The sequence below is a fragment of the Ranitomeya imitator genome, chromosome 3, assembly GCF_032444005.1.
Source record: "Ranitomeya imitator isolate aRanImi1 chromosome 3, aRanImi1.pri, whole genome shotgun sequence".
NCBI classification, from domain to species: domain Eukaryota; kingdom Metazoa; phylum Chordata; class Amphibia; order Anura; family Dendrobatidae; genus Ranitomeya; species Ranitomeya imitator.
Genome location: NC_091284.1, coordinates 709,805,646 through 709,819,467, shown reverse-complemented (window position 1 = coordinate 709,819,467; position 13,822 = coordinate 709,805,646). Strand labels below are relative to the sequence as shown.

The 13,822-nt window shown below is 45.8% G+C and overlaps 1 protein-coding gene across 3 annotated transcripts in view; it reads left to right on the top strand.

The window, feature by feature from the left end:
- Positions 1–13,822, top strand: part of LARP4 (La ribonucleoprotein 4) — an 85,960-nt gene that overhangs the window by 23,156 nt on the left and 48,982 nt on the right. For all 3 annotated transcript variants that reach the window (XM_069758657.1, XM_069758660.1, XM_069758658.1), the window contains exon 3: positions 2,501–2,662. In XM_069758657.1, coding sequence (XP_069614758.1) covers positions 2,501–2,662 — 162 coding nt within the window. The remainder of the gene's footprint in view (positions 1–2,500; positions 2,663–13,822) is intronic.

Genomic DNA, 13,822 nt, shown 5'->3' with positions numbered 1-13,822 from the left:
GAAAATCTCGGCTTATACTCGAGTATATACGGTACTATTAAATATAAGCCTACTCCTGTTTATCCAAACTTTGGTCATATTATGTGGTGTATTGATATCTATTCATTGGGTTTGTGTGTTACATGTTTTAACTGGATTTTAAGATATTTATTTGTTTAATAACGTGTTATATTTTTACACAATTCGTGGTTCGTGGTGTGCACTCTGTTATTGCACCTTTATCCTCTCCCCTACTTATGATTCTTGATGCATGATGATGCACCCCAACATTTTATATACTAGCTGTGCATCCTTCAATTTCTTGTAGCAAGAAATATAGACATAGCAGCCCAGTGTATGGCATCCTCCCTCACTATGTAAATAAGGGCCTAACGTGTGAGCGACCCTCAGCTGTTCCCTTGTGAAATATTGAAAATCATTTCAGACCTTTTTTTTTTTTTTTTCTTGCCTTTATCAGGCGACAGTGCTCACCACCTAGATCAGCAGCCAATATACTTGGTTTCCGTGCAAGAAATGTTGGCCTTTTCTACCAGGTTACACTCCTGTAGGAAGTGAGCAAATTAATTTTGGCTTGGTGCCCGATTTTGATTGGTAAAATAACTTTTACGGTTAATGGCTTATGGAGCCATCCGCTGCTGATGGGCACAGAGGGGCTTCATTACATGCCTGGTGGGAGAGTTACCAGGGCTCAGAGTATGGGGCATTCTCTGTAATGGGATGTGTGTACAGTTGCATCACTCCACGGCTGTGAGATTGGACAGCAGAGTATGCGCCCGTGCAACCCATTTATTGACTTCAAATGTTCTAAACTCACAAGTGGACAAATAGATGGAAAAAAAATTTCAAGTTCTGCATTGAAATCATCACAGGCAACATATAACTATAAACATTTTTTTTAAAAATTTTATCATGTCACAATCTGCTTAACAAAAAAAAATTCTTGCAGTTTACACCTACCACTGAGGCTTTGTTAGACTTTAAAGGGAACGTGACGGGTCCCTCGTGCCCCCCAAATCACAAGCATTTGTATCTTCCTGTATAAAATCACTTCTGAACAGTCCCTTTACTGCATTTAACATTAGAAATACTTTGTCTAAAGAATTTTATAAGTCTGTTTATCATATGCCAATCTTATTTTGACCAGTACAGGGGCGTGAGAACATGGTGAGTAAGACAACTAGTCTGGGGAAACCAAACACCCCATTGAATAGTTAAGAGGTGATCAGCAAATGAGAAAACTACTTTAGCAATATTTATTCTAAAGATCTTTGTATTAAATGTAGTAAAGGGACTGTGCAGCAGGGATTTTATACAGGAAGCTACAAATGCTGGGGGACCTGTCAAAATTCCCTTTAACCCTGCTGTTCTGTTCGGTCTGGGGAGACCTATTTTGAACTTTGGTATTTTTTGGGGTGTTCAAGATGCGGTTCTGAAACTTGTTGTTGATTGACTTAAATGAGGATGGGTCGGTCGGCCACGGGTTTCAGAGCCGCATCTTGAATATTTTAAAGAATATTGAAGTTCAAAGTCGGTCATTTTTGACCAACAGAACAGCAGGGTTAAACTCTGTATTGTTTCAGGAAATAACAAATCTACATAGCCACAGGGGGTCGAAGGTCTGACCAATGTCTTGTATTGATGTGTCAAATGAGCTTGTGCAAAGGCCATTGTGAAGGGAGGGAGATCTGTGCCATCCCCTATTGTGTTATCAGCTGTGTACTGAGGTGTTACATGTCTTGTAGTCCTGCCTGTGCTGATATGGAGCCTGCTGAAAACTCATCCTGAAAGAACGGGATGTATGAGTCTAAAAGAAAAAAAAAAAGTGGCCCACGTGACAAATGCAGTAATGACTTTTTTTTTTTTTTTTTTTTTTTAATAAAGATCATAGTATTGAAGAAAAATGCAAAAAAAAGTTATTAATACACATGGAAAACAAACCAGCATTAGGGAATTCTATGATACTGTCTTAAAACATACCAGATAACTGGAAGCAGTATTATAGCTAGAGCCGCACCTGTTAATAATGCAAAATATATGTATGGAGAGCAAAACGTTTCAAAGGCAAATTATGTACTGTATCAAGTGATTGCAACTCATAAGTCCAATCACAAGCTGGGAGAAGCTTTTCAGTATGTTATAATATAACCAAGCATCTCTGCTGTAACGGGATACGTCTCATAGAAAGACGATCCAACGCTGAATCCAAGATAAGCAGTGTTAACCCCTTCATGTATCAGAAAATCACAGCCTAATACGAATAGCCATGGGTAATATAAATGAAAGACCACTGGTAATGACAAACGGCCAAAAAGAATTAAACCCAATTATAAAATGGAGAGAACCTGAAAATGTAAAAGTTTTGCACCCCAGGAGAAGAGCCTGAAACCTGACGTGTATCGCCGTTCCGCACTACAGCTTCCTCAGGGGAACTAACAAGTTGTTTAATGGTTTTTTTTTTTTTTTTTTAATTCTTTAATAAAATCTTCTTTCTTTTGTGCAGGCAATCTAGAAGGTTTGAGTGAAACGTGTAAACCCTTTGAAGTAATGTATTCCCCCCCTTGTGACGTGAATAGGAATGGTCTTCAGTTAGAGGAAGCGGCAGCAAATGGAATGGACTTATTAGTACAAGACGAACTTGGATACCAAATGTTTGAGGTTTCAGGTAATTCAGTATTCCTGTGTCCCATGTAGTTTTATTGGTATTCTGCTTGTAAGCCACGGTTTGCATTGTGGAGGCCAAGGTTTTGTGCACCCCCTGGGGATGGGCTATGTGCACACTGTCTTTTAAATGTTATTATATCTGCTGAGTTTTCCCAGGCGAAACAGTTTTTGGAGAACGCCAGCAGTTGTTCTGCTAGCAGCTTCACTGGCAGTTTTGCTGTCTCGATATTTTACTTTTACTATAGAGAGCAGACAGCTTCCCAGCGGAAGCCACCTGAAGAATGAGCATAATTGTTATGGGGCACTTTTGCATGTGCTTTTTCAGGTGGTGTCCTGGCAGAATCAGTCTTTGAAGGTATGTGCACACTGTATATAATTTTAAAGGTGAAAATCTCAGATTTCTTTTCAAGAGGGCAGTACTCCCCAACCTTCCTGCTTGCCTGGAAGGGGACGCAGCACCACAGCATCGTAGAACTGCAGGGGCGCTCGGGCTGGCTGAATCCAGCGATCCATCCAGCTTCAGTGCCACACTAGTTGCAAGATGTATATACATGATGGCTGTCATACACTTGCCTTGCACTGAATTGGTTATTTAGATAATAAATCATCGATGTAATACCATGTCGGCTCGTGTCTGCCAGAACTAGGGGCTTTCTATTCTAAATTGTAAAAGGGAGAGGGGGGTCCTCATAGTGATCTGTCCATCTATGATCATTAGCTCTCATGCATATGGATAAGGATGTCATTAGAAGACAGCCTCTTTAAGAGATTTGTATTTTCAGCATTGTAAAAATTCTGAACTTCCTTGTTTTGAGATAAAGCTCCATTGTCTTCTGCTTGTTGAGATAACCTGTAGATCCTTCTGTCCACAAGGAATAGTTCTAATTTTTCTCCTTTTCCTTATCTGAAAAGGTTGCGCCTCTCCCCACTCCCGTTCTGTTGCCTTGAAAGAAATATTCTGTTATATAAAGGGGCAACTTTACTGCAAAATAATCGTGAACGAGTAATAAAAAATGCTCACTTCACGATCTTGCCATGTAATCAGACTGCTTATCACCTGGTGAATGAGCAAAACACTCGTTCATCAGGTGAAATGTTTGTGTACCATAAAAATCGTTGTTTATTCAGTCGCCATGACAGCACAACGAGAGAGGGGATCCGCCCTTCAGGGACAGGAAACCTCAGACATAAAAGGGCGGCACCTCACTCACCCGCCAGTTGGTTTCCTGTCCCTGACAGTGGAACCTCTTCAGACAGGCCCAGAGAAGAGGGTTGAAGATAGAAGCTATCCCACTCCTGACAGGCCGATGCAGGTAGCGGGGGTCCCCTACCTCGGCCTGATCAGGGGGATGGAAGCACCACACGGCAGGGGGACTGTCTGTGTAGGTGACAGCAGGAGGAAGCAGCCCTAAGCGGGGGGCTTGACTTCTGTGGTGCCGCTGTTCACCTGGTACGTGAGGCCCAATGGTGCGCATCTGCCGGAGCTCCTGGGGTCGGTCCGCCGCTGCTGCTGGGGTCTGCGGTGGCTAGGTGAGCGCTGCCGTCCTTGCTCGGCGCGTCTGCTCTCAGCGCCGCGGCCGCGTCCGGAAGGGGCGTGTCCTGATGACGCGGGTGCGGCGCGGGGCGATGACGCGGCCGCGCATGCGCGGTAGCGTCTTATCCTGGCTAATGGCGGCGCCCGGCGTCGCAGGGGGGGATTTTGGCCTCAGGGAGTCTGGCGCTCTACGGGCGCTAGCGGAGGCAGTACCAATTAGCGGTGCACCGAGGGATGTCCCTGCTGACCCCCCATCCGGGGGTGGTACCCAGGGGGATGGATTTAAACGCTGCACTGAGGCCTCAACATTGTTCCTGTCCACCATCTTGGAATGGAGTCTCTGGAAGGAACACCGCAGCTGGGCGGTGAGCAGCAGCAGTTACCTGAACAACCTTTGAGCAGCTCCCAGCGGCGGTCTAGTGGCAGTAGTCGCGCTGGTAGAGCCAAAGAAACTCAGAAGTCAACTAAGTCCTCTGGCCGTAAGAAATCTCCGGCTAAGAAGGACCCCCCGATCACGGTACCATTCACTGCAGGGATGGGTAAGTGAGCTTCGTGAAAGTACATTTCTGATAGCTGTCCCTCCTTGTATTCCCTCTCTCCTTATTAGGGGAGGAAATCTGTGTCCAAATCCAAACATAGAGAGTGTGCCATCTGTACGGAACCTCTTCCGGATGGACATAAAAAGAAATTGTGCAGCATCTGCATTCAACAATTAATTGAGGACGAGACCCCTGACCTTACGTCTACTCTTAGGGATCTGGTTAGACAGGAGGTCAGAGATTCCATAAGGTCTCAGAAGACAGTTTCAAAAAAGAGGAAGGAGATATTATCCCCAGCCTCGGATGTGGATTCAGACACGGGTGGTGTGAGTTCGGATTCTCATCCGTCATCATCATCAGAGGACGTGGAATCTAGTCGAACCTGTCTATCACTGGACAGGGTTAACCGCTTAGTCAAAGCTGTCAATAGCACTATGGGCATTGAGGAGACCCAGGCGGAATGTTCCATCCAGGATATAATGTTTAAAGGCATAGATCGCAAATCCAGAAGAGTATTTCCCGTAGTTGATAAAGTTAAGTCTCTGATTACGAGAGAATGGAAAAAACCCGAAAGGAAGGGGTCTCTCCCACCAGCGTTCAAAAGAAGATATCCCTTTGAGGAAGAAGCTTCTTCCCCCTGGGACAAGGTCCCGAAACTGGATGCGGCGGTGGCTAAAGCATGTAAAAAGACGTCTCTTCCGTTTGAGGATCTGGGGAGCCTAAAAGACCCGCTTGATAGGAAAGCTGAGGTATTCCTTAAAGGAGCTTGGGAAACATCAGCGGGTTCCCTGAGACCAGCGATTGCGGCCACCTGCACTGCCCGGTCGTTGATGGTATGGCTGGGTAATCTAGAAAACCAGCTCAAGGATAAGGTTCCTAGGAGCGAGATCCTATCATCTATGTCTATGATTCAGGATGCAGCAGCCTTCCTTGCGGATGCGTCAGCCGATTCTGTTAGGCTAGCGGCAAGGTCATCAGCACTGTCCAATGCGGCCCGTAGGGCTCTTTGGATAAAATGCTGGCCAGGAGACTTGCAGGCCAGATCAAAACTATGTGGCATCCCCTGTGAGGGGGTTCATTTGTTTGGCCCAGTGCTGGATGAGCTTCTAGAAAAAGCAGGTGACAGTAAGAAGCGATTCCCTCTCCTAGCAAGACCCTTCTATAGACGGGACTATAATAGAGGAGGGCCATATCGCCGAAGATCGGACAGGGATTCAAATAGAGAATCGACCAGATACAACTCTTACAGGGGAAGAGGTAGAGGTTACATGTTTAACTCTTCTAGAGACTCTAAAAAGCATCAATGACTGGCGGCCCAGGTGGGCGGTAGGCTTTTGGCCTTCTACCCAGCCTGGGTAAAAATCACCAATAGTCCATGGATACTCAGTATCATTAAAGAGGGGCTAAAGTTCCAATTCCACCATACCCCCCTGGAAAAATTCAAATTAACTCCTATCCGTTCTTCTCCCGCAGAACAGTTGGCGTTGGAGTCAGAGGTTCGAGATCTCCAAAAAAAGGGGGTTCTCGTTAAAGTACCTACGGAGGAACAAGGTACGGGGTTTTACTCCCCTTTATTCCTGGTAAAGAAGCCAGATGGATCTTATCGTACCATCATCAATCTGAAGGGCCTGAATGTATTCCTGCTGGTCCCATCCTTTAAAATGGAATCTGTGAAGTCGGCAATAAAGCTTCTTTTTCACAATTGCTTCATGGTTGTCTTAGATCTGAAAGACGCCTATTATCATGTCCCGATACATGCAACTCATCAGCGCTTTCTCAGGGTGGCGATTTCTCTTGCCGGCACAGTGGAGCACTTTCAATATCGGGCACTCCCCTTTGGTGTTGCAGTCGCACCTCGGGTGTTCACTAAGATTATGGTGGAGGTTATGGCACACCTTCATGAGCAAAATATACTAATAATTCCCTATCTGGATGATTTATTGATCGTTGGGCGCTCAGATGTACACTGTAAAGAACAGTTGGGGAAAGTGATGGCGGCGTTACACAACTTAGGATGGATTATCAATCTCAAAAAGTCGCGTCTTCAGCCCTCAACATCACAGCAGTTCTTGGGTCTTACTGTGGATTCAGCCCAGCAGGAATGTCGCCTGCCAGACTCAAAAGTTGATACTATTCACCGGCTGGCCTCCAGGGCAATTAGTAATCCCGTAGTTTCCCTAAGAAGTGCTATGTCACTCTTAGGTTCACTTACTTCTTGTTTTCCGGCGGTGATGTGGGCACAGTTTCACTCCAGGGCTCTGCAATGGGATGTTCTGCATAATTTTCGGCGTCTGGGCGCTAACCTTGACAAAAAATTTTCCCTATCTGTAGAGGCCACGGGTTCACTAAGGTGGTGGACACACATCCCTAATCTGCGTAAAGGGGTACCTTGGATATATCATATATCACGGGTAATAACAACGGATGCTAGCCCCACGGGGTGGGGAGCACACTGGGAGGGCAATTGCATTCAGGGTCTGTGGTCCCATTCTGAGCGAGACACGTCCTCCAATCTGAAGGAATTGATGGCGGTGGAACGCGCCTTAGATAGGTTCCTTATACCTCTGCAGGGTAGACATGTTAGGATACTCTCTGACAACCAGGTGACCGTTGCTTATGTGAACCACCAAGGAGGTACACGGTCTAGGTCATTAATGAACGTTACAAATCATATCTTTCAGATGGCCGAAAATCACCTGCTCTCCCTTACGGCCCTTCATATAAAGGGAAATCTAAATACCATGGCCGATTACTTAAGCCGCAACGAGCTCAGACAAGGGGACTGGTCTCTAAAACCGGCTGTCTTCAATCAGATCGTGCGGTTGTGGGGATGTCCAGAGATAGATCTGTTTGCCAGTCGAGGAAACAAGAAACTCCATCAATTCTGTTCCCTAGACCCAAGGGACAACCCGTACGCAGTCGACGCTCTTCTGATCCCCTGGAATTTCAATCTCGCCTACGCTTTCCCTCCTCTGAATCTCATTCCTATAGTTCTGAGGAAAATTCGCGAAGACGGAGCCCGAGTGGTTTTAATAGCCCCATTCTGGCCCAGAAGGTCTTGGTTCCCATGGTTGAGAAGCCTGTCCATTTCCCAACCATGGATCCTCCCAGAAATACCGGACCTCCTTTCCCAGGGTCCAGTCTTCCATCCACGAGTAACCAACTTGCACCTGACAGCGTGGAACTTGAGAGGTCACTTCTGAAAGGAAAGGGATTCTCCCAGAATCTTGTAAATACTCTACTTAAAAGTAGGAAAGCCTCCACGACTAGCATTTATGTTAGGGTATGGAGGAAGTTCCTATCAAGTTCAGGAGCACAAATCGATCAAAAACCTGATATTGCTCAGATCCTAGAATTTTTACAGAAGGGCCTAGAGTTAGGCTTAGCCACCAGCACCCTTAGAGTTCAGGTTTCAGCTCTAGGGGCACTATATAATTCCAACATAGCCAGTAATCACTGGATAACAAGGTTTTTCAAAGCGGTCACCAGATCCAGGCCGGTTGTTAAACAGAGAATAGTTCCATGGGACCTAAATCTTGTGCTCTCAGCTCTAACACAAGCTCCGTTCGAGCCTATTGACTCTGTCCCGATCAAGATCCTGTCGGTCAAAACAGCCCTCTTAGTTGCTCTTACATCGGCAAGAAGGGTTAGTGATCTTCAGGCATTATCCAGGCAACGTCCATATATGCAATTTTTGGAAGATAGAGTGGTGATGAGGCCTGACCCTCTTTATCTTCCAAAGGTTGCCTCAAAATTTCATAGATCCCAGGAGGTGATCCTACCTTCATTTTGTCCTAATCCCTCTAACAATAAGGAGCAGAGATTTCATTGTTTGGACGTACGTAGGTGCCTTCTTAAATACATTTCAGTAACAGACACCTGGAAAAAAGACCACGCATTATTTTTATCCTACCAGGGGGTTAGGAAGGGACTTAGAGTGTCAAAAAATACCCTAGCCAGATGGATTAGGGAGGCGATATCTCTTGCTTATACCGCAGGTGGCGTGGAGATTCCAGAAGGTATAAAGGCTCACTCCACTCGTGCGGTAGCCACATCCTGGGCTGAGAGAGCAGAAGTATCGATTGAGGACATCTGTAAGGCGGCCACATGGTCTTCTCCATCCACCTTTCTTAGACACTATAGATTAGATCTAGGTGGCTCCTCCGACCTCACGTTTGGGAGAAGGGTGCTGGAAGCTATTATCCCTCCCTAGTCACCTTTTCACTTCTCTGAAAGTCTCTCGTTGTGCTGTCATGGCGACTGAATAAATACGTACGCTACTCACCTGGTAGCAGTGTTTTTTCAGGAGCCATGACAGCACCCTTATATTCCCTACCCTCTTTGTTTATGGGTTCAACACTTCCTTTAGGAAATTCCTAAGTTTATTCACTGGGTGAATTGTACCATATATTAATATTGTTTATGTGCTACTAACCTAGAAGGTCCTTTCATACTCTGTAAACCAACTGGCGGGTGAGTGAGGTGCCGCCCTTTTATGTCTGAGGTTTCCTGTCCCTGAAGGGCGGATCCCCTCTCTCGTTGTGCTGTCATGGCTCCTGAAAAAACACTGCTACCAGGTGAGTAGCGTACGTATTTCCGGCGGTGCTTCATCCCATGTTAACAGGACTTGTGCTTTCGAGTTATGGCAGCTTATGTGCACAGTGATTTGGTGTAGATTGCTTAGTGTGCATCGTTTACTTTGGTTTGCCTGTGTAAACAGGTGTTCAAATGACCGCCGATCGGTAAGTTTATTGCTCGGCGATCATATTGTGCTGCCGGTCTGTCTATGTAAGTGAAGCTGTTTTCACGCTGTGCTCATCTTTGGGTTCTTGCTGCCTCTTGTTCTTCTTTGATATGGCTTATTGCCCATATCTACGTGACCATGGCGGCCATCATTAGCTATATCGTTGATTTATTGTTAGCCTTGATAGCACAGACAGCTGCTGGTAGGTTGGTAATTCATCTTGATGTTGGGTTGTAAAGCTCTGTAGGACCCAAGTATAAGTACAAATTTTAGGAAAGTTGAAATAGTTTTTATGTTTTGAGCCACTTGAATATTGTTTTTGCTGGTGATTTAATCAGCTTTTATTACCAAGGTTGAAGTACAGCTGGCATCTGTAATAGAGGTCATGTGCTGTATATACATGTGACCATAACTACTACTTGTCTGCCTATCTGTATCCATAACACCCCCTTAACGACCGCCGATACGCCTTTTAACGGCGGCAGTTAAGGGTAATTAAACCACAGCGCCGTTAATTAACGGCGCTGTGGAAAAAGTGAATAGCGCCCCCCAGAGTCGGATTTTCTCTGGCGTCTCGGTTGCCGGGGGTAGCCGAGACCCCAGAGAACATGATTCGGGGTTTTTGTTTTTTTTTTTACCAACCCCCGGGTTGCGATCGCCGGTAATTAACCCCTTCACCCCCGGAGCGGTTTTCGTTTTTCGCTCCCCTCCTTCCCAGAGCCATAACCTTTTTATTTTTCCGTCAATATGGCCATGTGAGGGCTTATTTTTTGCGGGACGAGATGTACTTTTGAACGACCTCATTGGTTTTACCATGCTGTGTAACAGAAAACGGGAAAAAAATTCCAAGTGTGATGAAATTGCAAAAAAAGTGCAATATCACACTTGTTTTTTGTTTGGCTTTTTTGCTAGGTTCACCAAATGCTAAAACTGACCTGCCATTATGATTCTCCTGGTCATTACGAGTTCATAGACACCTAACATGTCTAGGTTATTTTTTTTATCTAAGTGGTGAAAAAAAAATTCCAAATTTTGCTAAAAAAAATAAAAAAAAAAAAATTGTGCAATTTTCTGATACCAGTAGCGTCTCCAATTTTCATGATCTGGGGTCAGGTGAGGGCTTATTTTTTGCGTGCCGAGCTGACGTTTTTAATGATACCATTTTGGTGCAGATACATTCTTTTGATCGCCCGCTATTGCATTTTAATGCAATGTTGCGGCGACCAAAAAAAACGTAATTTCGGCGTTTCGATTTTTTTTTTTTTTTTTGCTACGCCATTTAGCGATCAGGTTAATCCTTTGTTTTTATTGATCGGGCGATTCTGAACGCGGCGATACCAAATGTGTATTTTTTTTTGTTTGTTTGTTTGTTTGTTTTTATTTTGATTGGGACGAAAGGGGGGTGATTTGAACTTTTATATATTTTTAAACACTTTTTTTTTTTTTTTTTTTTAATTTTGGCATGCTTCAATAGCCTCCATAGGAGGCTAGAAGCGTGCACTACACGATCGGCTCTGCTACATAGAGGTGAAGTACAGATCATCTCTATGTAGCAGAAAGGCAGGTGTACATTGAACGCCGACCACAGGGTGGCGATCAAAGCAATCGGCCATCAACAACCATAGAGGTCTCAAGGAGACCTCTGGTTGTTATGGCAATGCACCGCTGACCCCCGATCATGTGACGGGGGTCAGCGGTGCGAGCACTTCCGGCCGGGAGTGCTAGTTAAATGCCGCTGTCAGCGCTTGACGGCGGCATTTAACTAGTTAATGGGCGCGAGCGCATCGCGATTCTGTTCGCGCTCATTGCGCACACATGTCAGCTATACAAAACAGCTGACATATCGCAGCTTTGAGGTGGGCTCACCGCCGGAGCCCACCTCAAAGCAGGGGATCTGCCAGCTGACGTACTATTCCGTCAGCTGGCAAAAAGGGGTTAACCGTTTACTGTCGGTTGCAAAAAAACCCCAAAAAACGCGATTTCCCATTTAATTTCTCTGTCCTCCGATGTGATCGCACATCAGAGGACAGAGAAATGGGGTCCCCGATAGCCCCCTGATACTCACCTGTAGCTCCCGATAGGCGCCGCCATCTTGTTCCGGCCAAAAAATGGCGGGCGCAGCCGGCAGACACCCTGAAGTTCTTTGGGGTCTCAGCTGCCAGGGGGTAGCTGAGACCCCAAAGAACATGATGGGGGTCTGTTTTTACCGACCCCTGTTTTGCTATCAAATAAAGGGATTCGGGGACCCTGTTATACTTACCTGGGTCCTCCTGTGTCCCCTCCTGCCCGCTGGCTTCTTCATTCAGTAAGAAAATGGCAGGCGCATGCGCCGGCAGCTAGAGGAGTTGGAGCTAAATTTAGAGTTAGGGTTGGGGCTAAATTTAGGGTTAGGCTTATCTCACTCTTGCGTCGGTACGGGGCCGTCGCAATGCGTCGGCCCTACGTACCGACGCACGTTGTGAAAATTGTGTGCAGCGGATGCAGTTTTTCAATGCATCCGCTGCCCAGTCTGTCCTGGGGAGGAGGGGGCGGAGTTAGGGCCACGCATGTGCGGTCGGAAATGGCGGACGCGACGTACAAAAGTTACATTTAACTTTTTTGTGCCGACGGTCCGCCAAAACACAACAGATCCAGTGTACGACGGACGCGACGTGTGGCCATCCATCGCGATCCGTCGGCAATACAAGTCTATAAGTAAAAAATGCATCCTGCTGGCACATTTGCAGGATCCGTTTTTTGTCCAAAGGGAGGTATTGCGATGGATGCCACACGACGCAAGTGTGAAAGTAGCCTTAGGGTTGGGGCTAAAGTTAGGGCTAGGGTTGCGGCTAAAGTTAGGGTTAGGGTTTGGATTAGGGTTGGTATTGGGGTTAGGGTTGGCATTAGGGTTAGGTTTGGGATTAGGGTTAAGGTTAGGGTTGGGGGTGTATTGGGATTAGGGTTAGGTTTGAGGTTAGGGTTGAGATTAGGATTAGGGGTGTGTTGGATTTAGGGTTTTGATTAGGGTTATGGTTAGATTTGAGATTAGGGTTGTTTTGGGGTTAGGGTTGTGATTAGGATTATGGGTTGGGATTAGGGTTAGGTGTATGTTAGGGTTGGAGTTAGAATTGGGGGGTTTACACTGTTTAGGTACATCGGGGGGGGGGGGGGGTCTCCAAACACGACAGCCAATTTTGCGCTCAAAAAGTCAAATGGTGCTCCCACCCTTCTGAGCCCTGCCGTGCACCCAAACAGTGGTTTACCCCCCACATATGGGGCATCAGCGTACTCGGGATAAATTGGACAAATTGGTTCAATTTCTCCTATTACCCTTGTGAAAATAAAAACTTGGGGGCTAAAAAAATCTTTTGTGGAAAAATTTTTTATTTTCACGACTCTGCATTATAAACTTCTGTGAAGCACTTGGGCATTCAAAGTTCTCACCACACATCTAGATAAGTTCCTTGGGGGTCTAGTTTCCACAATGGGGTCACTTGTGGGGGGTCACTATTGTTTAGGTACATCAGGGGCTCTGCAAACACAACATGACGCTTGCAGACCAATCCATCAAAGTCTGCATTCCAAAACGGCGCTCCTTCCCTTCCGAGCTCTGCCATGCTCCCAAACAGTGTTCCCCCCCCCCCCCCACATATGGGGTATCACCCTACTCAGCATAAATTGCACAAAAATTTTGGGGTCCAATTTCTCCTGTTACCCTTGTAAAAGTAAGAATTTGGGGGTGAAAAGATCATTTTTGTGGAAAAAATATGATTTTTTATTTTCATGGCTCTACATTATAAACTTCTGTGAAGCAGTTGGGGGTTCATAGTGCTCACCACACATCTAGATAAGCTCTTTGGGGGGTCTAGTTTCCAAAATGGGGTCACTTGTGGGGGGTTTCTACTGTTTAGGTACTTCAGGAGCTCTGCAAATGCAACATGACGCCCGCAGACCATCCCATTAAAGTCTGCATTCCAAGCGGCGCTCCTTCCCTTCTGAGCCCCGATGGGTGCCCAAACAGTGATCCAAACCCCCACATATGGGGTATCAGCATACTCGGGACAAACGATTCAACAGATTTTGGGGTCCAATGTCTCCTGTTACCCTTGAGAAAATAAAAAAATTGCAGGCTAAAAAAATCATTTTTGAGGGGGGGGGGGAAAAGGATTTTTTATTTTCACGGCTCTGCGTTATAAATTTCTGTGAAGCACTTGGGGGTTCAAAGTGCTCACCACACATCTAGATAAGTTCCTTAAGGGGTCTAGTTTCCAAAATGGTGTCACTTTTGTGGGGAGTTTCCACTGTTTAGGCACATCAGGGGCTCTCTAAACGTGACATGGCGTCCGATCTCAATTCCAGCCAATT